This window comes from Typopeltis vanoorti, chromosome 8, assembly GCF_054136105.1.
Source record: "Typopeltis vanoorti isolate ZY-2024b chromosome 8, IOZ_Tvanoo_1.0, whole genome shotgun sequence".
NCBI lineage: Eukaryota > Metazoa > Arthropoda > Arachnida > Uropygi > Thelyphonidae > Typopeltis > Typopeltis vanoorti.
Window position 1 is genome coordinate 6,518,448 of NC_143556.1, and position 27,892 is coordinate 6,546,339.

The 27,892-nt window shown below is 34.5% G+C and overlaps 2 protein-coding genes across 4 annotated transcripts in view; one reads left to right on the plus strand and one right to left on the minus strand.

Moving 5' to 3' along the window:
* The window catches only part of NELF-B (negative elongation factor B), a 146,166-nt gene extending 142,253 nt beyond the window's left edge, over positions 1 to 3,913 (plus strand). The window contains exon 10 of one of the 2 annotated variants that reach the window (XM_090396498.1): positions 3,774 to 3,913. In XM_090396498.1, the coding sequence (XP_090252624.1) occupies positions 3,774 to 3,908 (135 nt within the window). In that variant the 3' untranslated portion in view covers positions 3,909 to 3,913. The remainder of the gene's footprint in view (positions 1 to 3,773) is intronic. The other variant, XM_090396499.1, reaches the window with a different exon arrangement.
* Positions 3,914 to 13,796: 9,883 nt separating this feature from the next.
* Positions 13,797 to 27,892, minus strand: part of LOC150103701 (calcium-activated chloride channel regulator 1-like) — a 124,211-nt gene continuing 110,115 nt past the window's right edge. For both annotated transcript variants that reach the window (XM_090397090.1, XM_090397089.1), the window contains 2 exons: positions 24,941 to 25,117; positions 13,797 to 16,719 (listed from right to left, as the gene is read on the minus strand). In XM_090397090.1, the coding sequence (XP_090253216.1) occupies positions 15,914 to 16,719; positions 24,941 to 25,117 (983 nt within the window). In that variant the 3' untranslated portion in view covers positions 13,797 to 15,913. The remainder of the gene's footprint in view (positions 16,720 to 24,940; positions 25,118 to 27,892) is intronic.

A 27,892-nucleotide genomic window follows, 5' to 3' on the forward strand; every position in this document is an offset into this window, starting at 1 on the left:
AAAGATTTTTATCTATGAGTCCTTTTTTAATTTGATTTTGATCCTGAAACCTGACATCTTTTTCTCTGTACTAACATGTCAATATCTGCTTTTCGTTTTGTGTTGCAATATGAAGTATTGCATTTAATCTATAATCTTTTATCCATAATCGGAACTTTGACTTATTAAGTTTCATAATTGAAAATAATTGCTCGCGTTCATAGGTGCTTCCAAAGATTGACAACATTTTTGCACAATAAATTTTATATTTGGGATATTTACTATTGAGGTATTTATAAAAATTTGCCAACTTTGTTATATTTATATTTTAGTTCAGTATTGCACTGGAGTTCAATTACTTCCATTTGTAATTCTTCATCAACCTTTTCAATATTAATTAAAAAAGGTGAACTTAATAATAATAATAATTCAATTTTCAATTCTTTAATTTGAGGAATGTACTTTTAAGCATCATTATTTCGAGAAATTGATTTAAGCAGTGTTTTTTTTTACAGTTTTTTCAATAAAAAAGTTGCTAGCATTTTTTCAAAAGTAATTTTTGAAATAATGTTTGCATGTGCATGCCATTAGCATCTACATTCGTGGCTGTATGGATGTGTGATTGACAACATGCAAAAGATTTTCAGTAAAACACTTATTTGTCTAAAAAATATCTTCATTGAATTGATGTAAATTTAGCATCATTATTTTCATATCCTTTTTTTTTAGTGTGAAAGTCTGACCCTAAGTTTGAAAATGAAAAAGATTTCCAATTACTTCTCAACCACACCAGTCCTATTAATAAAAAGCCCAGAATAATAACAGACACGACATCAAAAAATATGGAAATAATGGTGCCAGTTGATGTTTTCAAATCATCTCAAGCTAATCTTGAGGAGCAAGGCCAAACTGAAAATGACTGGCCAAATTGCTGGACATTAGATCAAAAAAATGATTTTTGCTTGAAAAATGAATGGATGTATATTTGCAAAAAGAAACTGGGTTGTATGCCTTTGCAGAAAAGTTAGAACTCTTGGAATTCAAACAAAGATGGGAATGAAAATTTCAAAGAATGGCCAACAACGAGATTACATATTCTAACAAAGATAGGAAGCCTCAGATGAGCTCACTTCAAAAAAAAAAAAGTTAGATCACAGAGAATCTGCTGCATACAAAGCAGCATTAAAAATTGTTTCTGAAGCTGAAAAAAATACCCTTGAAAAGGTTTTTTTAAAATCATTATCTTGTGAAAAAGAAACTGAAATTGATCTGCAAGAACTGAATGGAATTGAAATGGGTCGTATTCGTCATTCAACAAATGCATGTATTAATATTGTGAATAGTAAGTGAAGAAATGAGAAAAAATGGGTTTAAAGAAATCATTCAATCCAAAAATATAATTTCATTGATAATTGATGAATCAACACAATAAGCAATAAAACCACTCTCATAGTGGATGCTGTATCGAAGATGTTGGAATTAATTCACCGATAAATTTATTTTTGGACTTGATCGAACTTGAAAATGTAATGGCCAAAAGTGTATTTGATTCCTTACTCCAATGTCTTAACTATTATGGGGTGACAGAAGATTATTTTAAAAAAATATTTAGTTTCTCTGGCATGTGATGGCACTGCTGTAATGTTAAGGTGTAAAAGTGGAGTGAAAAAATTGCTGTCAGAAAAATTTCCTTCTATTATAGTTTGGCATTATGCTAAACACAGACTAGAATTATTGATAAACTTTATGTCCTATACCATGCTTTACCAAAAAACAGTAGAGAGTTGCATTTATATGCAGAATCACTAGAGGTTGAGCTGCTGAAAATTGGAAGAATTTTAAGTACTCGGTGGGTGTCATCTAGTTTCTGTTCAGTTTTGGCCATGTGGAATAATTTTGAATCTCTAGTGCATCATTTTGTAGATGTGATGCACGATCTTAGGAGAGATAAAATTAATAAATGTACTTATGATGGCTTAAGAAGAAAAATAACACCTATGGACTTTTTATTGGATATAGGATTGATGTGCGACGCTCTCCAAGAATTGTCTGAATTAAGTTTGGACCTGCAAGACAGTGACATAAACTTTTACAAGGCAAACCAAAAAATAACTGCACTTGTACAAGTTTTTGAAGAAAGAAGACAGAATTTTGGACCCTATTATAGATGTACTGCAGCTGCTGTATGTGATCTGCACTTTCGTGGAGTTTTACTTCACGAACAAGCTCCAAAAAATAATCCTCCTATTGACCCAAAAACATTTTATACCAAATTGAAAGAGTCAATTGAAAAAAGGTTGCTTGATAGTGAAGATGTTGAGCAAGCACTTTGGGCTCGCATGCTTGACCAAAAACATTGGCCTGAAGATATTGATGCTCAGCTAACATTCGGAGAGGCTGAAATTAGAAATTTGTCAATCAGACTGCAACTAAATGAAAGAGAAATGATTCGTGGATTCCGTGAATACATTCTCAATGAGACATACCCAGAATTTAATGTAATGTTAAGTTCACATTACATTAAAAATGTAATGTGAACTTAACATTTTCTACATTCAAGAATGTACGAGCAAAGCTGGTCTAAGGTGTATGGTCACTTAAACAGAGCAGCAGGGTACAGTTTTAAAACTGCTTTTAATGTGAGGATGATAGAAGAATCCGAGGAAAGATCTTGATCTAAGTGGATTGCTTCAGTTAATAGTACTTTAGAAGAACAAAATGTTAAATTTGATAATATTGAAGTTCTGACAAAATAGATTTTGTAATTTGCTGATTGGTATCTGGCAATAATGAAATTTTTAATTTTTACTACTGTCATGGTATCCTATATGCCCCTTGAGGATGTACATATCTAGAAATAATGATGAATATACCAAGAAAATAGTCTTTGGTAGAATCCAAAGCATTCTATACAGAATGCTTTGGTGGATCAAATTCTCTCACCAGTTGATTTAATTTTCTTTGTGTAAATTTGTGGTGGTCCCATTTTCAATCTAGTCAGAGGTTAATTGCTTACATTGACATCCCATTCTGAATCAGGTGGAACAGTTGTATTAAACAATTCTGTTTCTTTAGGTATAGGAAGATTAGGCCATGGAGAGATTAACCACAGATTTTTGTGTTAGAAGATTCAGATAGGAAACATCTTTACTGCTAGTAATCTTTTAACTAGCAATCTTCTTGTGGGAATTCGGTGCATGGCATGCAGTCTGATTACTAAAAAGACAGTTTTTGTTGCCTTGAGTATGCTTAACTATTAAGTCAAATAACTACCTTTTTGACCCCAAACTACCACAGAATGTGTGTGTGGACTATTTACACATTGTCTTGATGAGATAAGGAGTAATTGGAAATTTAAAAAAAAAAATGCTCATATAGTGTATTCAAGTTGCCATGTCTTAGCAATGCTCCAGCCTCCTATATACTCACACCACCCTATCATTAACACTTTTCATTACGTCTAGGATATTTTGTTACAGATGCATTATATACTTTCATACCTGCTTCTCAGCTTTGTCATTATTCACATATACTCAGCATATCTGAATTGACTGCTAAGCTTTTTTTTAGTTCCCATAAACTGGTTTGTAATTTTTCTGCTATTTGTAAAAAGTATCTTAGTAAAATAGAAGGAATATAAATCAAGTTTCAGTTATACATGCAAGCGAAATCTTACCATGTTTTATATCATCTGTGTTTTATGTTGAGATATTTAATAAATTAGAATGATTTTATATGCAACTTTTCCATGTATACTTGGAAGTCTTTAATCATAATTTGTAACTTGTTTTAAGCAGCACAGTGAGATGATTCAGAAATTGCAGCAGATACTACATGATGTATTAAAGAACCACCAGCCCATCTCTACACAGCAAAACATGGAAACAGACTCCCCACTTCTCAGTGTACCCACTCCAGCTCCGGTATAAATGTACAAAACTAGAAAATAAATTTTAAATTTACAAAACAGTGTGTACTGTTTTGTTTTTTAAACAAACAAAAAATACTTTTTTTTTAATTAATTTATTCACTTGTTAATTCATGTGCAAAACAAGTAAAGCATTCCTTTGCTATAAATTTTTTTTGTCTACTTATGCAATCTTATAAATTCAGGTCATATTACAATTCAGTAGTAACTTAAATAAGAAAAGTACAAATTTGTGTGCTTTCAAAGAATATGTATAGTTGAATGAATATGTCCAGTATTATTGTTTAAGGTTTTTAAGTATTGCACAGCTGTTCAGAATTAAATTAACATCATGCATTACTGATTATTCATACTGCTTCTTTTAGTTCATTGACAATCATAAAAATTGTATGAGGTGGAGCTTGCATTGACCCATTTTGAGTTGCACTATACTGAATGAAGAATTTGTGATTTAAAAAAAGAAAGATGAGTAGCTGAAAGTTGAGTTTCTGAAGTAAATCTTGATCCACTTCAGGTTGATGAAGCCAAATGGAAATTGTGAGAGTAATGGAATGTGTATTAATGGATTCATTGCTAGGCAATACACACATTGAAAATTCACATGACCTCTCTGCAGATTATGTTCTCCACAGTTTTCCCTTACACACCACACTACCTAGACTCCCTCCAAGCTCACTTGGTGGAATAGATTTGTTAGCTGATCTTGATGCCTCTTTAGTGTTGTCATTAGGTTCTGATGTACTTGAAAATAGGAAACATCTGGGGGGAAAAAAAAAACCCATAAATTGATTTAGCTAAGGAGGTACTGTAAATGGAATCAGTTTGCATGGATAGAAAAACTCCAAACTTTGTGATGAACTCAAGAAGATAGAGGCAGTCCTGATGAAAAAGAAATCCGCTCGAAAGTTTTTAGGATGAGTCATCAGGTACCCTAGTAAGACAGAGAGAAATATATACAAAAGTAATGACAGAAGAGTAGTAGAAAATACTTAAGTGGAATTCAATCAGGACTCCAATCAACACTCATAGAAAACAGCAATCTGAAATGTGGAAAGGCAATGGGAATAGGTGGTATTTAACCAGAAATGCTCAAATGTGGAGGTATAAAACTTTTCCAGTGGTTTGATATGATAGTCTTTGTGTTTCCTAAGAAGGACCTCCCATGATGAGTCTGACTCCATGGAGGCTTAAATAATAATATTCAGAATTTCATCTTTGGAACTTGCAGGAAAAGGGAGGCTATGTCATGTCGGCTTGGTGTTTTTGTCTTGGGTGTATCTGTGTTGTTTTTTATTGGTCAGAGTCATGACCTAATTTTTATGTTTTGGGGCTTCCAACTCTCAAAGATTATATAGGGACAGTGAACATTTGAGTTTTTGTCACATTTTATGGCTAATGTTTCTGATATTCTAAGTATTGTTTTGTTTTACTGTATGTCCATTATTACGTCTTTGTCGATTTGCAGGGTAATCTTCTGTTCAAGAGCGTGGAGTACTATTTCTGTTTTTCTTTTGGTTATTACATTTCTTATTGCTTAGATGTTCCAGAATTGGTATGTTGCAGTCACGGAAGTGTTCCTGTAGTCTTGCCCATGAAGATCTAATGGTAGAACCTGTGTGGGTGATGTCACAGTCTTGTTGGCAAGGAAATTTGTATACTACATTGTGGTCTAGTATTTCTTTGTAGGTGGGAGATTGTGTAGGTTTTAGAAGCGTTGCCAATTTTTGGTTCATGGTGAACACTAATTTATAGTCGGTGAGTTTAAAGATGTATTTGTAGGCTTTGTATGTGTTCTGGATGTATGGCAGTTTAATGATTTTTTTTGTTTTAAGAAGTTTGTTTTGATTATTGGATTTTTTTAACGGGTTTATTGCAGTTTTGTTGGCATAATTTATTAGCTGTTTTGGATAATTTTGGTTTTTAAAAATCTGTGTAATTTTTCTTTATTTCTATGTTGAGACAGTTATGTGTAATCGAGAACTTGAATACATTAATAAATTGTACTATAATAAATTTAGATTACAAATAAATTACAAATCAACAAATCTGAAAACAAACCCCAACTCAACATCACCAGAGTTAAAGATTGGTACTATCAACATAAGAAGCCTGAATTGCAAAGAAATGGAGCTAGCTGAGGAATTAGATAAGTACCAGATCGACATAATAGGGGTGACTGAAACAAAAAAGATCAAAACTGGTGAGATCTTTCTGAGCAATAAATACAAAATGTTATATTCAGGCAATGACAATCGAGGAAAAGGAGTGGCCATACTATTCAACACAAAATACGAGGCTAATCTTCTTGAATGGCAGTCAGTCTCAAGTAGAGTAATGTGGACAAATATGAGAATGGGGAACTGAACAATGAGACTTATTTGTGCCTATGGTCCCACAGAAGGTTCTACTAAGGTAGAAGTGGAGGAATTTTTTGAGGCTTTAGAAAAAGCAGCTGACACAATGAAAAATGAAAAGTTGGTCCTTGTTGGGGATATAAATAGCAGAGTAGGAAATGATTGTGAGACATACAAAAATATTTTGGTAAAATTTGGAGAAAAGAGCAAAGCTAATAATAATGGCAAAATATCTGTTGGATTTCTGCTCAGGACATGGACTGGTTATTACTAACACCATGTTCCAACATAAAAATATGCACAAATTTACATGGAGAGAAGAGGCTAGGAATAAGAAAAGTCTCATTGACTATGTTATTGTTGATAGTGATGTTTTCTCCCTGGTGCAGAAGACCAGAGTGTACAGAGGATTTGAAATTGGAAGTGATCACTGTTTAGTCTTGAGCAGGATAAAATTGAATTTCATATTGAAAAGAATAACATGTAAGAAAGTTTTAAAGCGAATAAAAGTTGAACAGCTCTCAGATGTGAACTGTAGACTAAAATACACAGATTATTGAAGAAAAAATGAAAGAGTTTGAGAACAGGAATCAAACCTTGGAGATTCAGTGGCAAACTCTGAAGAAAACATTGATTGATTCTGCCAGAGAGGCATGTGGTGAGGTTGTCTGCAAGGATAAAAAAATCAGAACTCCCTGGTGGACACAGGAAGTTAAAGAGGCAGTGAAAGAAAAGAAGAAAGCATATCAAAAATTCCTGTCAAATAAGTCAGCTTGTGCTCTTAGAGAATACAGAGAAAAATGCAAGAATGCTAAATGCTGTGTAAAACTAGCTAAACAAAAGTCATGGGAGGACTTTGGCAAATATAGAAAATAAATATCAAGAAGGTGGCAAAATATTCTGGAGATTGTTGAAGAAGCTTAGGAATGGAGGAAAGAATGCTGTAAAAGGAATTAGAGATGATAAAGGTGACATGAAAACGGGAGAAAAAGATATCCTTGAAGTATGGAGTAATTACTTTGAAAACTGCTAAATGAAACAAGCAGTGATGACAGCACAGTGATAAAAAACACTGACCACGCATGCAGTCAGGAATACATATCCATACTTGAAGTAGAAAAAGCCATCAAAGGCTTGAAATGTGGAAAGGCAGCAGGAGTAGATGATATTCGACCAGAAATGTTGAAGTATGGTGGTATAAGAGTCTTACATTGGCTGCACTGCATAGTTCAGAAAACCTGGACAGATGGACGAATTCCCAATGATTGGAGTAGAGCTCTCATAGTACCCATATATAAAAAGGGAAATAAAACTGAATGTGAGAATTACAGAGGTATTTCCATACTGAGTGTTCCTGGCAAGATCTATGCAAGTATATTTGAGAAAAGGTTGAGAAGAATTGTGGAAGAAAAGCTTGGTGAAGAACAAGCTGGATTCAGGCCAAATAGAGGATGTCAGGATCAGATCTTCACTTTACGACAAATAGTCGAGAAAGCATGGGAATATAACAAAGATCTGTACTTAAGTTTTGTTGATTTGGAAAAAGCATATGACAAGGTGCCAAGAGAGAAGCTATTCAATATACTACAATTATATGGTGTCAATGGGGCATTATTTCAAGCAGTACTTAGTCTTTATTTGAGTTGTAAGTCAGCAGTTAGAATTGAAGGAAGTACAGGAAGATGGTTTAATGTTAAATCTGGTGTGAGACAAGGATGTACATTATCCCCTCTGTTATTCATTATCTATATGGATCACATTATGAAGGAAAGTGGTATTAAACATGATATCAAAATTGGAGATGTTAATGTCAGCTTTATGCGGATGATGTTATACTTCTAAATAAATCTGCTACAAGTCTGCAAGATTCTCTGACTAAATTGAATAGCTGTTGTAATAGATATGGTATGAAGGTCAGCAATAAAAAGACAAAGACAATGAAAATAGGCAGAATCATTGAAAATATCAACTGTGTTGTCAATGGAGAACCTGTGGAACATTTCAGCTATTTAGGTAAGATTTTTACTGAAGATGTTAAATTAAATATAGAAATAGACAACAGAATCAGCAAAGCTGGTATGGTGGGAAGTCAATTGAATAAATTCATATGGAATAAGAGAGAAATTAGTCGGAACACTAAATTAGCTGTATACAAGACTGTGTTCAAACCAGTTTTAACTTATGGATCTGAGAGCTGGGTCAGAAGTAAAACACTTGACCAAAGACTAGAGACCACAGATATGTGAGTCTTGAGAAAGATTATAGGCGTGAACAGATGGCATCAATGGCAATATCATATTAAAAATGAGGATATTAGGAAAGAACTTGACATTGTCAGCATCCAGGAATTAATAATGATGTAATTTTTTTTCGTGTAGTACTATCATATCCTGTGTGCACCCCTTGAGGGTACATGGCAGGAATTTAATGATGATAATAAATTTAGTTTAATCCTTTCTCCAAGTGTAAGTAAAGTTTGCACCTGAAGTATCATCAAGACTGAGGCAACTCGTGGCAAAGGTGGACCATGCTCTCATCACTCCTTGTGTTAGTATCTGCTATAATGCAAAGCACATCTCTTTGCATTAAGGGAAGGGCCACTACCCGGATTGGTTTCGACCTTTATTGAGGTCTCGTCAGTGGGAGCCAGACCCACAGGTGGAGATACTAAAGTGGAAGCAATGGAGAAGTCATATTTACCTATACAAGTTGCCAAAAGGTGTTTCACCTTATTTTAATAATATTTTTTAATTTATTTCTTAATATTTAATGATTTTTATTTTAATAAGGTGAAACACTTTTTGGCAACTGATATAGATAAATATGACTTCTCCATTGCTTCCATCTTAGTATCTCCACCTGTGGGTTTGGCTCTCCCACTGACGAGACCTCAATAAAGGTAGAAACTGGGCTGGGTAGTGGCCCTTCCCTTAATGCATAGCATTGTACATGTCTGCATCTCCTTGCAGACATATATATTATGGGAGATACTAAGACAAGGAGTGATGAGTGCTTGGTCCACCTTTGCCAAGAGTTGCTTCTTGGCAAAGGTGGACTTTGCATCTGAAGTAGATACTTCAGATGCAAACTTTGTTTGCTTACACTTGGATAAAGGATTAAACTAAATTTATTATAGTCTAATAAATGTAAAAGAACATCCAACATATTTCTCTAAATTCAGAGTAATTTAATAATAAGGTGAAACAACTTTTGGCAACTTGTATAGGTAAATATAACTTCTCCATTGCTTCCACCTCTGGGTCTGGCTCCCACTGATGAGACTTCAATAAAGGTAGAAACTGGGCTGGGTAGTGGCCCTTCCCTTAATGCAGTGTTTCTCAACATGGGGTGTAATTTGAATATTTTGGGGGCAATTAGAAAATGTTGCATTCATCCCCTCATGCCTGATATACTCAAAACGCTCACCATTGTCAGCAGGGGGTGGGACATCAAAATCTTTGAGGCGTTGAGGTGGGGCATGATCCAGAAAACGTTGGGAAATACTGCCTTAATGCATAGCATTATACATGTCTGCAAGCAGATGTGCTTTGCATTTTGGGAGATACTAAGACAAGGAGTGATGAGAACTTGGTCCACCTTTACCACGAGTTATCTCAGTCCTGAAGATACTTCAGGTGCAGACTTTGTTTACTTACACTTGGATAAAGGATTAAACTAAATTTATTAAATTTTACTAGAACGACTGATTTTTTTTGATAGAATAGAATTATGATATGAGTTAAAGTGGAGGTAATTTCCGATATACGCTATGTGTGGATTTATGAAATATTTGTGTGGCTATTTTGTTGTTCTAATTAATGTCAGGTTTAGGAAATTTATGGATTTTTCATGCTCTTGTTGGAAGTTTTTCCACTTGGTTATACTATAAATTAATGATACCAAGAAATTATATACTTGGTTTAATCCTTTATCCAAGTGTAAGCAAACAAGTTTGTGCCTGAACTATTTTCCATTATATGTGGCAAGGAAGAGGTAAAAAGGAAATATGGTGTTGGCTTTCCTTTTTTCATCATACAGTTTCTGTTAGCCAACAAAAAGGTTTCTTTAGGACGTCTGCTTCCATTGGTTGATGGAACATGTTGAGGTGTTCCATCAACAATGAGCAATGGGCAAACACTTATATATTGCCCACATAGTAAGCTTATTGCATAATTCAGATCTTTTTTCAACTACCATATAAAAAAGATCACATCAACTGGAAATCTGCATCGTGTAAAGTAAAACCTGGTATAATTTTTTCAAATCATGGTAACTGAAAAATACATTAATCAAAGTTACATTATGTGAAGTTTTGCTGTATATTTCAAGATCATAATGAACCTGGACTGTTAAAAGAAAGAAAGAAATCATTTCTAAATATGCTGCCATATCATTACAAAAGTACTTAACACTCAGAGTGGTATAATTATTTAGTCTGATGCAGTTTGCTGTCAGAATAGTTCTAGAAATATAGATATTGATTGGCAAGTTCTTTTTCAGGAGTTTGAGGCCCAAAGCTCTCATGAAGATTTTACTTTCACCATGGTGGCTGATTAGAGTTTTTTTTCAAAACCAATTTTTTTGTATTTTGATATTGTTTTCATTTCAGAAAGCTGTCTGTAAAATATGGATTCAAGCAATTTTTGCAATAGTCCTTTTATGCTTGAATTTGATTTCAGTATTCTGAGGACTCTGAGTTGACTTAACTAAAGAAAATTTTAGTCATTGCTATCTCATATGAGAGCATCCAGGTCCTTTCTTCAGCACTGTGATTTCATGCGCGTGCATAGCCATTTCTGCTCCCTCCACGTCATCTCACCCTGTTGCTTAAACACGGGCCATATGCAGTGAAAGTAGCTCTAGCCAGTGAGCTTCAGCCAGCCTTTACAAGTGTGTGTTGCTTGGGAAAATTAAGTTACAACCAACTTTTTATGGCGATGTTATTGACCAGTTCATAAATAAGAACCGTAGGGTAGAATTTGTATTCAAGTAGCTAAATTGAAAAAGATAGAATATCATTTGTAAAATAAATGTTGTATTTGTATGATTAAATGCACATAAATTTCTAAATAAGGTAAATACAACGCAGTCTAAAATTGTAACTTTTGTTGAACATGTATTTTGTGGCCACCCAATTCTTTCATCATCTCATGTTTTAAACCTCTCATGCCACTCAAAATACACTCGATTTTTTTTGGCATGATCACCCTAAACCACTCTTAATGTGTCTAGAGTTTCAATTGCACTTTTGCACGAAGCTCGATGTTAATGCACTGTTTTAAATTCCATTTACTCATTTTTCTGCCAAAAGCAATAAACATGCATTACCACAGCTTGTCAACTATTGGCTTGAATGTTTTGATACAACTCGAGGCGTAAACATGTCCAAATATGCACCATATGGGTTTTGCCTGACTCACCACGTGTGTAACAGTACTAGGCTATTCCAGGAATTGAATTGTCATTCCTTGTACATAAATGATTTCAGTATTTTGTACAAGGAATGACAATTCAATTCCTGGAATAGCCTTTGTGATGCCCACATAAATCCTAGTCTTATATTGCATCATCATAGGTGCAATATAAGACTAGGATTTATGTGGGCATCACAAAGGAAAGTGGAAATGGTAAGACTGATTTGGACCTTCAGGTCCTAGGAAGAGTGCCTTCTTGATAGCATTATTTTTTTTTTATGTGAATACATCCACGAAAGGTTAAGTACATGTACACAACTGGACCAAGGTTTAGAAAATCTGGTGACTGCTCTAGAAACCAAACATGGCATTTTGGTTTCTAGAACACTGACTTCCACCAGCATCCCTGCCACTAGTACTAGTATTTGAACTCACAGTTTTTGTTATTATTACGTGACACCTCCAGGAAGTCCAAAGACTCATTGAGGGAGGGCACCTACACTGCAACTCTCCATCTCCATCCACCAACTACACTGAAACACTACTACCATTATCATCTACACCAATGCCATCTACTGCCCATCACCACTAGTATTTTCACAGACAATCGCAAACATCCATGCCCAAGGTAGGATTCGAACTCGCAGCCTTTTGGCTGGAGAGTGAATATGCTAACCACTCAGCCAACCAGACTTGCAGATTTTGTTGGAGAATAGATCATAGTTGGCTTTTGTTGGCCTGTGAAGGCCTTGAAATGAGTTTCCGAATATCTTTGAGAGTTACAAACATATCCATAGGGCCATGGTAGTTTTTAAGAACGAGTACACATTCTGAAAAAGGCATGTTTAAATCTTGTTGTGCTTTGTCACAGGATTTACATAAGAGCGTTTTTTTAGAATGTTCAGCTACTCTTAAAAACCATCTTGATGTTTGCTATATGGATATGGGAAACTATAATTCTTAAGGCTTGCTGCCAACTAAAGTTACTGAGTGGTATCCCTATGGATATCCATCCTGGGACTTCAGGTGCTAAGTTTAACTATTTCCACCTTTCTCATGATGCTTATGTGTACACTGTGCAGTCTTTCTATTGTACCCCTGATATAAAGACTACAAGGTACACGCAAGCATCATGAACTTTTTAATTTCATGCCTCAGTTATATTTGATATTTCTCTGAAATCTGTGTAATCAATTTTCATCTTGTTGCCACATCCTGTTTAAATTTAAACTGTGGAATTCCCATCTGCTACTTTGCATCAACATGCCCTATTTATTTGTTTCATTGTCTTACAGCTGTGATTATTTTACTACAGATATTTAAGTTATTATTATACCTGTATGAATTTCAGAGATATTAAAAAGAGATGCTTGTAATTTAGTATGGTGAGTGTGATTTTCAGTAACATTTGATTTGTTCTTCTTGAACATCCATATATTTTGTCATTATTGCTAATCAATTAACACCACAATCAGGTTTAAATTTAAGTTTGATTTCTATGATGTTTTTTTAGGTATATAAATTAGGAGTCTTGGGTAATTTATGATGCTTATGCCTGTTGCCACATCATTTATAATAATAATAATAAAGCATTACAATAATAGTAAAAATAGCTATACATTTTGATACTATATTAATGCATTTTGTTAATGAATTATACCTAAAGCTCTATTACAAGTCATTATTTCTTGAAATTTTCTAATTTTGTGTATGATATGATATTTTCTCTATTTAATTGTCAGAAATTTTGGTTATCATTTTTAGTATTATTATTGCTTTGCTTCTTGTTTTTACATTATTTAACGCAGTCACAATGCTTTATTTAACATTTTATTTTAAAATGTTCTTATATATATACATATGATGCAAATTTCTCAATATCTGACACATAAATATTGATACAAAAAAAGTTTTTCTACTTTGGTTCTTTTCAAAAATAGTAGGTCAGTATTTTACTTTTCTTGGTAAATACCACATAAAACTTTAAAGATGAATAGTTGAAACAGTTTTCCAGTGAAGAAATTGTTATTAAGGTAAAGTATCTGAAATATCTTAGATGGTGCTAGTGCTATAGCAGGATTACTATAAATCTGAAGGGCACAACATATCTATTTCACAATAAATCTGAAGGGCACAACTCATTTTCTATATATTCTCTTTCCGCTATCTCAGGCAAATCATTCTCAGTGCAAAAAAAAATCCTACTTTGTTCTGTCTACCTTTCTATGCTATGGAAAATTTCCTCAGTGTCTGCTTTTTAAATGCTTCACAGCAACTTATACTGGTGCTTGCTATAATCAGTAGACTGTATTAAAAAAAAAAAAAAAAAAAAAGCTAAACCCTATAGGTGCTGTCTACTATAATAAGCTGTTCATTTGGCATCTGTGAGTTCACTATATTTGAGTCTCATTCACATCACCACTCCTGTCTACCAAAATCTGCATATTATACTTCTTTGGTGTAAAATTCTGACATCATCTTTGTACCCTTTTTTTTTTTTAACTTTTTATTTCTCAAAATCCAGATGACCAGATGGATGCACAGTACTTCAAATATGGGATGATTAAAATTTCATAAATGCAACTGCCCCATCCATATCTCTGCTGGTCAATATTCTTCTCACTATTGTAGCCATCTACTCATTTGTCTCCATCACCATTGTAACAACTTGTAACACCCTTGAACTTCAACTTTCTGCCCACCTTCATCACATGATCTCTGTCTTCTAGTATAGTGGCACAACTAAAATATACAGTTTTCCATATACACATATCTACATTACATTACATTGGTATCCCCATGTGCACTTTTTAAATTGTTTGAGTCTATTCAAATCCTCCTGAAGAGCTACTACATTATCAACATTCCCAAAAACTCACTATCTCATTAACACGAAGACTGAATAGTATTGCCTGGAAGTAAGTTCTGTTAAACTTCACTTATCAGTTTCCTCCTGTTTAATGTCAGATGATGCCACTTATCAAAATATATTCCTTAAAACTTAAATAACAGCATCATGCCACAAACCTGTAATTCCTTTATAAATTCCAGAAAAGTCAGAGTATAGATATTTCTCTTATTTTATTTTAAAATATGACCAGGAAATGAAAAAATAAAAAAAAAGTTTTTTTTTTTTTTTTTTACAAACCTCTGCTGGCTTATATAAAGAACCTCTCCCTAATCTGCCTATTTTTATACACATGCTTATTAATTTTGACAAAGTCTTAGTTACCAATGAAGAAATGCAAGTTTACTGTGGTTTCATACTTCCACTTTCCATTGTTAAGGAACTTTAGCAGTTTACAGAGTAAATAAACATGAAAATTTACTTTGTTGCAAGTAAACATGAAATCTCATCCAACTCTCCTGCCTTATTGACATCCATAGTGCTTAACATACCACATATACATATCATTTCCACAGCCTTTTGAAAATTTCCAAGACTTCCAGCCTTCATACTTCACGTCAAGACCGCATGATTACTCTCACCATCTGCATCTGCAGTTAGAGATGACATTTCTTTCACATCCTGTGATGCTGTGACCAAACACAAAACTCATGTTTCTCATGCTTTCTCTAAGACACACTAAAATACTGTCTCTCAGGAATTCCAAAAAGTCAATTTCCTTATTGCCAGATACTGATTACCATAGTTGAAATTTTCCATAATGATAATCTGTTTCAAACTTGCTAAGCTAATTTATCAAGTCATCTCATGAAACCATTCATCCTCTATATTTTCAGGCTTATAACACTAAATATTTCTCTAGCCCAGCCCATTCTTGCATGACCCACTACTATCCTCATTCATATTTTGCACCTGCCATATCTTATTCCTTCTCTTCCAAAATCTTGTCTTCCTCTCACCTGTACTCTTCTCTCTCCATTCATTCTACTGTCTTTGCTTTCTGCTCACAATTACTAACTTCACATTTTCTCCATTTATTCTCATATAAAATTTTCAAAGCACTTCACTTCCTTTTCTACTTGTTCCTAGTACTGTCAGATGTGTGTACTCCAGAAACATCCCAAATAAACTCATTTCACTCCTTACAAAACAGAAAAATTTGTCACACATGTAGTTAGTACTCTTTTCATATCTACTCGTACTATGTAGTATTTACCCAGGAAAGTATATAAGTATGCCTAAGTATACTCAGAATTGAGGCTAGTTGTAAACAGGTGATGTTACTCGTGTTTCAATAATTTTTTTCCCTTTCTCCTGTCTCTGAATATTCTCATAGGTGACCCATGTCATAAGAAGAAGTTGATAAGTGCTTACTGAAGATGGTTTGGTTTTCAGAATTCATGTTCTGCAATTCTCTTTCTGATGTACCTGGAGCTGCTGAAGTGTTTTCTCTTATTTGTCTATTAGGGTGACTGTTTGTTTCTGCAGCTTGTGTAGTATTTGAAGAGTTATATGTAGTTTCACTTATTTCATCGACTGTGATATTGAAGGAAGTGAGAGAGGAATTTCTTTTCATTTGATTTTCAGAATTATCATTGTGATCATGTTTTAATTTTTTGTTTTGGGAAGATTGATTTACCTTTTTCTTCCAAAAGCTAATGGCACATATATTGATAATAATTATCAGAACAATGGCTCCACTTGAAGATACTGTAGCTATTATTATTATTCGTTTTATTTCATTATCCAGCATTATCTTGGTTGTATTATCACACGGAATTGTGGTTGTAGTTACACTTTCAGTTATAGTATCAGTTTTTGTGCTGTGACTTGTCGACACCACTATAGCAGTAGTTTTGTCCAGATTTACTGGAGTTGTACTAAGTGATTTAACAACAACTTGCACAATATTTGATATGCCACTTGGATTATTATTACTGTCCACTGCACAAAGAGCAATGAAATAAATTATGTCAATATTATTCATTGGTAGCTTGAATGTATATTGTTCTTTAGTTCCATAATCTTGTGGGATAATAGTGCTTCTGCAAGGGATCAAGAAGTTTCTGTTTGACTTAAAAATAAATTCAGTAAGATGTTCTGGATGAGTTGAGTACTTTACTTCATACTTGTTTGCTGTTTAAAAAAGATAAATATACATGAATTATATTATCAAACCTGTGATAAATTTTATGTTCCACATAGCTTATTGCACGTTCTTAAAGGAACTCAATATTCATGACAAAAAAAAAAAATGTATAGGTATAAAAAAAAAAAGCATGTTGAATCAAAAAGTTACTGCTTTAAAAGTTACTTCTAATGTATAAAAGATCTTCCAAAAATATCTTGTCACTGGTTAATATGAAATCATGAAGCTTGCAGCATAAGTGCTGCAAGTGTAATGTAAGGACTGTTTACTGCATTCAGGTGAATTTAAACTTAAATATTCATAGGCTCATATTAAAAACGAGGATATTAGGAAAGAACTTGACATTGTCAGCATCCAGGAATGCGTTAGCAGAGCTAATCTCAGGTGGTATGGTCACTTAAACAGAATAGGCGAGGAAAGATTAGCTAAACAATGTTCTCTGCCAGGTTGGTAGGAGAATGACCCAGAGGAAGACCGAGATATAGGTGGATTGATACGGTACAAAGTGCCTTAGACGATAGAAATATAAGATCTGATAATGTTGGGGGGTCTTGACAAGTAACAGACTGATTTTGAGGAAAATTGTAGATAGGAAGTTAGTAATGATGTAAATTTTTCATGTAGTACTATCATATCCTGTACACACCTTGAAGGTACATGTCAAGAATTTGATGATAATGATGATATTCATAGGCAAGTGCATTTAATTATCAATATTTTTCATAAACAACATGCTTATTATTAGGTTTGCCTTCCCAACTATCGACTTTTGCTACTCTGAAACGTTTTCTCTGTAATATACTGTAACATTTAAACTATATTAATAACTAGTTATAAAAAAAAAAAAAGTGTAGAAGATAGGAGGAAAGACTATTACACAAGCTAGCAAATAGGAACGGATATGAGACTGATAGCATGAATTGGGGGTGGGGGGAAAAATGGGTAACAAACAGACATTAAAGGGTGATGTATAGTGAAATGGAATCAAAGAAAATGAGGATGACTAATGGAGTGTCCCAGGGCTGTGTATTAGGTAAGTTTTCACTTACCTAATATTAATATTACCTAATTATAGTTGCAAGCATTGTTTATGCTGTATAGTGATGCAAATATATTATAATTCACCACTGAATGTTCTCATATCAAGGATGTTATTCTTAAGAGTTCCCAAATTTATTTTTACTGTGTAGAAGAGAAGCAGTTAGGTTGATTAATGAACCTTTCTTTACCAGTTCATGCTTACTATACCATTAACATCCAGTTTCTGTTGCATGAATTTTCATCATAATTGGCATCAATGATTTTGCCCTTTGTCTCATGTTAAGACATATGACGTGCAATCACTTACTATTCATTTGCATTTCAGTAACTCCAAACTCAGAGAACAAATTTTATTCCTCTTCATCTTCTGTACTGTCATTTTGAAATAACCTCACTTCTGATGTGCTTTCTAAAAAGCACATCTACAAGCATTTAAATTAACACTTGTAAGTTTTCTTCTTCCAAACCTTATATTCACCAAAAATACTCTTTCATGTTTACCAAAAAAAAAAAAAAATCATGTGTAAATTCTGTCCTGGCTTTATAAACAGATAACGGAGTTCAGCTTACCAGCATCTCTAAAAAGATAGAAATAATATTTCATTCCATGCTCTATGCATAATTCAGGAATCCATTTTACTTTATTGACAAAAGCTTTTGTAAGCTATGACTTGCAACTCAGATATTAACAGTTTAATATACATAGATGATAAATGTTTTTCTGGCAAAAGGCAGTATTCTTTATCTTTTCTTTAGTGACTGACTAAGTATGTGTATATGATTCATGAAATTACTTTCTGACATCTAGTTTTCATTAGTTTATAGTCTCCTTTCGTTATACAGAACTTGAAACAATAAGAATAGTTTGTTGTTTTTTTGAAGGGATTTTTTAATGACAGAACACTGAGCATTTTACAAGGATTTTTTTGTCATTAATTTGAAACCTCAACTAGTTTCAAAGCCCCCCAACAAAAAAAAATGGTGGCCTCTTCAGAATTTATAATTACCACGAAAAATGTTATAAAAATAGATAAGCTTTTCAAATCTAACAGATAAGCTTAGGCGTTAATGGTTATTCATGACTTATTTTTCACGGTATTAACAACACCACAAACACTTTTATCAACAAGGATGTTTTATTAACGCTAATATTTCTCTGATTTTCAACTCAGCATCATCAGAGCACAACACCCATGTAAACGCGACAGTGAGTGAGTGAAACAATATAATTGCAAAAGACAAAAGATCTAAAGTCCTATTTTTGGTGCCCTCTAATAAAAAAAAAAAAAAAAAAAAGCAGGAGTTATCCAGGAGTTTTTCTTAGGATAACCGTCTCCCAAATTTTTGGCAAATTAATGCAACCATATTTGTTAAGGTTGGGAGAATTCTTCAAAGCCATTGCTGACTCAAAAAATAATCTTTCAGATCTATAACGACTCCTAAACAGCACATTCGTTTTCCTCCACCTAATCCTGTGTGAAGGAGTGTCCAAAGCGTGGTCTGCCAGTCTTTAGATCTTTTGTCTTTTGCAATTATATTGTTTCACTCACTCACTGTCGCGTTTACATGTGTGTTGTGCTCTGATGATGCTGAGTTGAAAATCAGCGAAATATTAGCGTTAATAAAACATCCTTGTTGATAAAAGTGTTTGTGGTGTTGTTAATACCGTGAAAAATAAGTCATGAATAACCATCAACGCCTAAGCTTATCTGTTAGATTAATGATTCTGCACGGAGAAGATATTGTTTACAAAGCACGACGGTTTGGTAAGTTGAAACTGAAATTGTCCAGAAAATTGAACCGATTAGCCTTCCTTAAACGATGCCGCGACAATGATATTATTCCATCTTTTCTGAAATTCAAAGAAAAGTTACAATCGGCAAAGGCACATCGTATTTATCGACGGGCGAGTTTAGCGCTTCTTCGAGAACAAATCGGCGCTACTCACATAGAGCTTAGTAAGCTAAACAGCTCTACAACAAGAACTAATAAACGTGTTAAATCCTGAAATATGGACTGTCCTACAGCAGATCTCCGAAGTTGCAGCAAAAAAAGAATTCACAAAAGTTAAAAGCAAGCACATAAAGAAATTTGAACTACTACAACAGCGCCAACATACGAAAACCAACCGCAACTTCGACGAGACCACGTGGTCGTAAACCTATCGTCGGAAACACTCACTGAAGAAGCCAAGAACGCTCTCAGTTTAGGACATAACTTTGCCGTCGCGCCCAAACAAATTCCTAAACTCGAAATTATGGTGAAAGTAGAATGGGGTATCCACAATCTTTCGCCAGCAATGGCCAATAACGTGCGACTAGACATAGCAAGTATTATAAACAAAGCTAAGCCTCCAAAATGCAATATGCCACGTAAGCAAATAACTGCCCTAAAAAAAGTTATATGATAATAAAAATATTATTATTACAAAAGCCGATAAAGGAAATGCAACAGTTATCATGAATAAAGAAGAGTATAACAAAAAAATGCAAGATCTCATATGTGACAGTTCCACATATCAAATTATACATCGAGACCCTACGATGTCGCAAAAGAAAAAAAGTCCGAAAATTACTGAAAAAAGTGACATCATGTCCCAAAGAAATCATCAGGAAAATAAAACCAATTCATGTTAAAACACCCCGTATTTATGGATTACCAAAAATCCACAAAACTAATATTCCCCTACACCCCATAGTTGATAGCATAGATAGTCCCACATATAAACTGGCCCGGCATTTAGCTAAGTCGCTTACCCCTCTTACTGGCAACTCCTCTACTTTTGTAAAAAATTCAATCCATTTCAAAACACTGGTTAAAATTCTAATCCTAAAAAATTCAGACATAATGGTTAGTTTCGATGTCACCTCCCTGTTTACCAATGTACCACTTATAGACACCCATGATTTAATCAAGTCTAAATTTCCCCCAGATATTTTTGAATTATTTCAATTTACCATGAATGCAGGTTACTTTACATGGGGGGGGGGGGAATTCTACAAACAGAATAATGGTACTGCTATGGGTTCCCCCCTCTCTCTCCCCCGTTAGCAAATTTTTACATGGAAAACTTTGAAAACAAAGTACTTACCACAGCTACATACAAGCCACAAGTGTGGTTGCGCTATGTAGATGATGTGTTTGCCATCTGGCCCCATGGACAAGACACTTTGGATGCTTTTGTCACCTACCTAAACAGCCAACACCCCAAAATTCACTTCACAGTAGAAAAAGAATCAAATAACTGTTTACCATTTCTTGACACATTAGTCACCTGCCTTTCAGATGGATCACTATCTTTTTCTATTTACAGGAAGCCTACACACACAGGAAGATACCTACATAAACAATCACATCATCATCCAGTCCAACAGTACGGCATTTTAAAAACACTTACACACAGAGCCAGAGCCATTTGTTCTAACGATACAGCTCTGACCACTGAACTCCAGTACCTGCGCCATACGTTCTTAGCCAACGGCTACAATCCCTACAAAATAGATAAAGTACTACATAGGCCCATTACTCTACCCTCCCCGAATACACAAGAATACATCATGACCATTTCTATTCTCTATATCAGAGGGACATCGGAAAAGATAGCCAAAGTATTGTTGAAACATGGCCTTCGCACCACCTTCAAACCTCATGTCAAGCTGGCAACTCTGATCCGCTCACCAAAGGATAAACTTCACCCTTCAGCACACCCAGGAGTGTATGAAGTTCCATGTGACTGTGACTTGGCCTATTATGGACAAACAGAAAGATCAGTGAACATCCGCCTGGAACAACATGAAAGATACATTTGCTACTATTACTATGGCAAATCGGGACTGGCAGACCACGCTTTGGACACTCCTTCACACAGGATTAGATGGAGGAAAACGAATGTGCTATTTAGGAGTCGTTATAGATCTGAAAGATTATTTTTTGAGTCAGCAATGGCTTTGAAGAATTCTCCCAACCTTAACATATATGGTTGCATTAATTTGCCGAAAAATTTGGGAGACGGTTATCCTAAGAAAAACTCCTGGATAACTGCTGTTTTTTTTTTTTGTTTTTTTTTCCCCCCGTTAGAGGGCCCCAAAAATAGGACTTTAGATCTTTTGTCTTTTGCAATTATATTGTTTCACTCACTCACTGTCGCGTTTACATGTGTTGTGCTCTGATGATGCTGAGTTGAAAATCAGCGAAATATTAGCGTTAATAAAACATCCTTGTTGATGAAAGTGTTTGTGGTGTTGTTAATACCGTGAAAAATAAGTCATGAAGCTTTTCAAATGCCAAAAAAATCATTACAAACGAGAATAAGTTCATTCTGAACAAGAATGTAAAGTCTCGTGGCATGCATTAACTGTGCTCAGGGGTGATGTTGGAGGTGATTGTTGGCAAAATTAAAATCTGAGATGTAAAAAGACTTGATGAGAGATTTCTAAATGCTAGCTAATATAAGTTGTTTTCTGTTGAAAGATCTGTGTGAATGGATAACTGTAATGGATTCTTGCAGGAGTCTGGAGTGACAGTTTTCATCAAAACAGGGTGTGGTGAAAATATCCGTCTAATATAAAGGTACAGTAGGCCAGACCAGATCTTTCTTTTCTTTCATACTCAGTGCCTGTGTTCCATCTTTATCACCCCAAATCCATAGATTGTCTGCCGTATGTAGGATAGATCTCATGAACATGGTATTCTGTATATGCCCAGGTGTTCAAAACCGGATGCTGTCCTCAGAAGACCTGAAAAAGCTGCAAACAGTTGAATTGGCTTGAAAGTCCCTATGATATTATAATCTTTGAAAAGAAAAGCAGTCCTCATAGATAAATTGGAAATGTATAGAATGACAATTGAATCTCTGATTGTAGGAAGAGGAATAGTTTGAAAATAAAATCTTGTCAACTTTTTTTTTTTTTGAACAACAATTAAATAAACATAATCATAACATCAGAGTGACTTTCAAGTTAATTCAAACCAGTTACTGCTTTCTCGGGCCTCCTAAGAACAACACTCCCTGATGTTAGAAAAGTGACAGAAGCAGAAGAAATATTGTGCTAAGTGATCACTTTACAAGAGTGTATCATCCAGATGAACGCTGCACTTACTGATGTGAGAATTGAGGTAAATGAACTCTGGAGGTACTTAACATGTTGAAAAATATCAATGTGAATACAGCTGTGGAAACTGTACAGTATATCACCTTTGTGCTACATGAATGTGCAAAAGAACTGACAGTGCTTCTAACAAAGTTAAGTCTCATCTCTGAAAAGGTTTCAAGGGAGTGGAAAAGGGTAAGATAGTCATTACATAAAGGTGGTTCCAAGACAGAAGTAGCAAATTACAGACCAATTAGTATCCCTGGGGTGGTGGTTATAGTATTGAAATATTGTGATTTTGATATATTGAAGAGAATGCAAAGCAGTGTGTCAAAAATGATATCAGGATTGTGGAATACTGATTATGAAGAGAGAGATTGAGAATTTATAGACTGCAGACACTAGCAAACAGGAGGAAGAGGGGGTGATATGTTTGAGACTTACAAACTTCTGAAAGAGTCATACAGGATTTCAATTGATGGAATTTTTCAGTTTATGAAGGGTAGGGAAAGGACAAGAGAATGTCCTTTGGATGCTGAGAATGAATGTGCTAAGAAGGGGTGAGGGCTAGATTTTTCTCTCAGAGGGTGATGCATGATTGGAATGGATTGCCATTGGATGTTGAGTGCAACCAGTGTGATTGAATTCAAGAATGAGTATGATAGCTGGTGCATGTAGTATGTGGCCTCCCTTGATGAGTCCCTGACTCCCTGTAGGTCTATCTTAATAAAAGTTGGTTAAAGGTAAATTCAGGAATGGATGGATAGGAATGTGACACTATAGGAATCAGCACAGTTTTGTAAAAGGTAAGTCCTTTTACTAATATAAAGGTACATAATTGAATAAAGGAAATGTTTACACCATAATTTTGCTGGACTTTGCAAAGGCATTCCACAAAATACTGCATGAAAAACTATTACATAAGCTACCAAATAGGAATGGATATGAGACTGATAGCATGAATGGGGGGTGAGGGGGGGGGGAATGGGCAACAAACAGACATCAAAGGGTGATGTATAGTGAAATGGAATCAAAGCAAATGAGGATGACTAATGGAGTGTCCCAGGGCTCTGTATTAGGTAAGTAAATTTTCATTTGTATATTAATGATATAGGAGAAGATTTAAGGATGGATATTCAGTTTGCAGACAGTGCAAAAGAGGGCAATAGTTGATAAAGATGATGCAGATATGCTGCAGGGTAACTTAAATAAATTGGCAGTGTGGACAAAGGACAGTGGTTGTTAATTTACTGTTGTTAAATGTAAGTTAATGCCCTTTTGGGATGAAGCGATTACATTCTTTGTATTGTATGGTGACATTGGATAACAGGAAATCGATGAGGCTATAGACCTTGGGGTGATGGCAGAAAGAGAATTGAAGTTTAAAGAACACATTTACAAAGATGGAGAGATTATTATCCCTCTTTGTGAGGCCAAGATGATTTGGCCTCATCTTGACTACTGTGCATAGATTTGTTTACTTGGGCTTTAGGATGTGGTGGAGAGAATTCACAGGTGAGTGACCAAGCTGGTGTGAAGTCTGTGGAATGTTCCTTGTGAGAATAGATTGAAGTGTGTGGGGTTGCAGAATTGAGTTGGCAGGTGGAGGAGAGGAAAAATGATAAATTTGTTACTAAAGGGAGACAAAAGAAATTTTTTAATACATTAAGAGTAGGAAGGAGAACAAGATGTTGAAAGTGTTTTCACTTGGTTAAACTATAAGTTTGATATTCTTGGTTTCATCCTTTATCCAAGCGTCAGCAAACAAAGGTTGTGCATGAAGTAATTTCACAACTGGACTACTTGTATAATGGATGAACCCAAGAATATAATTTCTTAGCATCTTTAATGTATTAGGAGAACAAAAGGGATTACTCTTGGGTGTTGCTAAGGGTGCAGACTTGTAGTGTGGTGAATGCCAGGGTTGTTTGATTATACATTTGATTCACAAAAAATAAAATAATTAACTAATTTAATAATATTAAATAATGTATTTAAAATAGAATGAATAATAAAGAATTAATCCATTAATTTATTTTGATAATAACGAAGAATTTTTGAGGGAAAAAAAACGTACCTTTTCCATTGTCATAATTGTCTCCAGGTGCAGTCCATTTTAAAGTGATATTTTCTCTGTTAGCTTCTACTACTTTTAGATCGGTCACCCTGTTTGGAGGATATACATCTATGCCTATTGGATTACCTTCCAGTACAACAAAGGATCCGACTAGAACTGCTCTAGAAGAATGCTGCACTGTTTAAGACAGAAACAAAAATACATTGAAGGGTTGTTTTGGTATTTGTTCCCTGTTTTTCGAAATGGCTTTTTTTTAAGTTTATCTTCAGAATCGGTAATTGCCTTGTTGTTTGTGAAAAGGATTGTGTTTAAATTGGCATTAGGAGGATAGTTCAATACCTTGTCAGTTCGTTCTCGTCTATTTTAATTTTTATTAAAGTTATTCAGCTATTGTTTTGCATATTGAAACTTTTCAGTTATTAGGTGGTTCTCTGAAGAATTACCGTATTAATGAAATGTAGAAAACACACATACATACAATGAAGATGCTAATTATTGGCTACATAATATGCAACTGTCTCTTAAGTAATGGAAAGCCGACACAATATTTTTGACGTTATCATAGAGATGAAATATATTAACGTGTAGCAGTGTCTAAGTAGCCTAGAACTTCATGACGTTGAAGAAAGGCTTAGAAAAAGTTCTATTTTTTTTCTTTTTCTAAGCCTTTCTTCAACCGGTTACCGATTTAATCAATCTATGGCTCTCCCCAGGTTTTCCTCCCTAAAACTCGCTTTTTCATCACATAAACCGAAGAAATTCGACCGTGAAACCCACACTCTCCCAGACAGTAGTATATTGTCCAGATGCCGTTTAAACTCAGTGATACTTTAGGCAGCGTTTTTTGATTTGCTAGGGATAGAGATTGAATTGCCCCTCAATGATCTCCGACAGGTTAGACTATATATATATATATATATATATATATATAGTCCCTTTATCGAATAAAAGGCGTGGCGTATTTTTTTTTTTTTTAAACTATACTCATTATTCATGTCTGACGTGATTAATAGATTTAGAAATGGCCCTTAAAAGGAGTAATGACTATACTGACCTTTCGGAGATAAATAATCAAAAAGGCCTGTAGTCATTCGAATGGTATATTTTTTTTTATTTACTTATAATAATATTTTAGTCATTAGAATTAGGGGAACTCTATTCCAAATGTTTTTTTTTTTAATCACTTGTAAGTAAAACATTGAAAATTACTTTTACAAATAGGAAAATGAATATTCAGTTATGATATAATCAGTAATGCCTAACTTTTTAAAATGGAAAGTAGTTTTGAATCTCATTAATATAATATATGAAAAATATTTCTCTATTGTTAATATAGTAGCTGGAAGAGAGATTAACGATTTGCTTGATTAGAATCAAGTCGCGTTATTAAAGAGTACATTCGAAACCACATATATATCATAGGGAAAGGACAGGTCGTTTTATCCCTATCCAACTTTTGGAGACTGAGTGGGTAGGGTAGTTCAATCTCCACCGGCAGTCAGTCAGAGATAGCTGACCCATTATTTCCTCTAATTTTAAGTGGCATTCAGTGAAGAGACTGGCAAACAGGTGCTGACCGTTGCTATGATACAACGGAGGGAAGAATTTGAGAATCCTTGAAATGGCATTGGATCCTCAGTATTAACCCAAGTATTAATGCACGCGAATGCGCACAACGTACTGAACAATGCGACATATAATGAGAAAATTTAAAAAAAAAACATCAGTCTCTTGTATAACTATACAGTGGTTGTCACCTTTGTTAGTATGTTTACTTGAAGAAATCCCATGCAATTAAGATGAAACGTATTTTTAATTAAAATAATTGCTACAATATCATTGTGTTTTGCCTTATGAACTCATCTAATCTAATCCTGTGGCCTCCTCTATTAAGAGGGCTGTAGCTGATGCCAGGGCCGACGGTGCAAGACTTGCATTTGCACGGGGCAGCAAAGTTGGCATAAACTATACAAAAAATAAGGGAGAAGAGGCGGCAAAATTCCTAGGGGCGACCCTGGCTGCCCCTAGGAATCATATATGAGAGAGAGTTCTTAATAAGACGACTTCACATGTCATATTAAGACATGTTGCAAACAGGAAAGGTTTGTATATCTTTCAAAGGACGTTTTCTTTTCCAAACATGCCTTAGGGATTACATCCTCCTTCCAAAAATATCCAATCCTAATATCGTTATGTCCATCTGAAAATTAGCTTTCATGGAACCTCATTGTTTTAGATATTTTCATTAAGGACAATAGAATGATTAAGACAAGAATTTGCTTTGAATATTACCGTATATATATATATATATATATATTTTTTTTTTTTTTTTTTTTGGGGGGGGGGGTACTTTACCATCCATGGAAAGGTAGTTTGACTTCACCATCCACAAATTACTTCAAATGAGGTGTTTCCATAAACTTTAGTCACTGGAGATATTACATGCCAAAGATTATCAGACCTGAACTCCCGTTTTTATGATCGCTTTGGCTCAAAAATTCCTTCCCTCACTTTTTCTTCCTTTACCATTCTCGTAATTGTAACGAATACTGACCTTTTTGATTATTTATTTCTAAAAGGTCACTATAGTCATTAGAATTAGGAGACATCTAGCCTATCCCTTTAAAAAAAAATAATTCAGCATTAAGCTGTGCTCCACTGCTCTCGCCTTTGTGCTCTCTAACGTGTCATAACTAGCCAACTTCTTCACTGTATGGAAACCGATTAGTTAATTTGTGATCACCAATGAATTGCTATCTTCTACTGTAGTGCACTTCCTCTCATCGTTTTTTTTTTTTCTTTTCTCCCAGTGACTGGGTATTCTAAGGTTTACTACTCTCACCCATGCTGTTTCTTCATTTTCCTATGACTTCAAATAATATGTTATATATATTTTTGCTGATGACTGTATTCTCCTTACCTGTGCTTCATTCAAGAACCCACCCTCCCAGT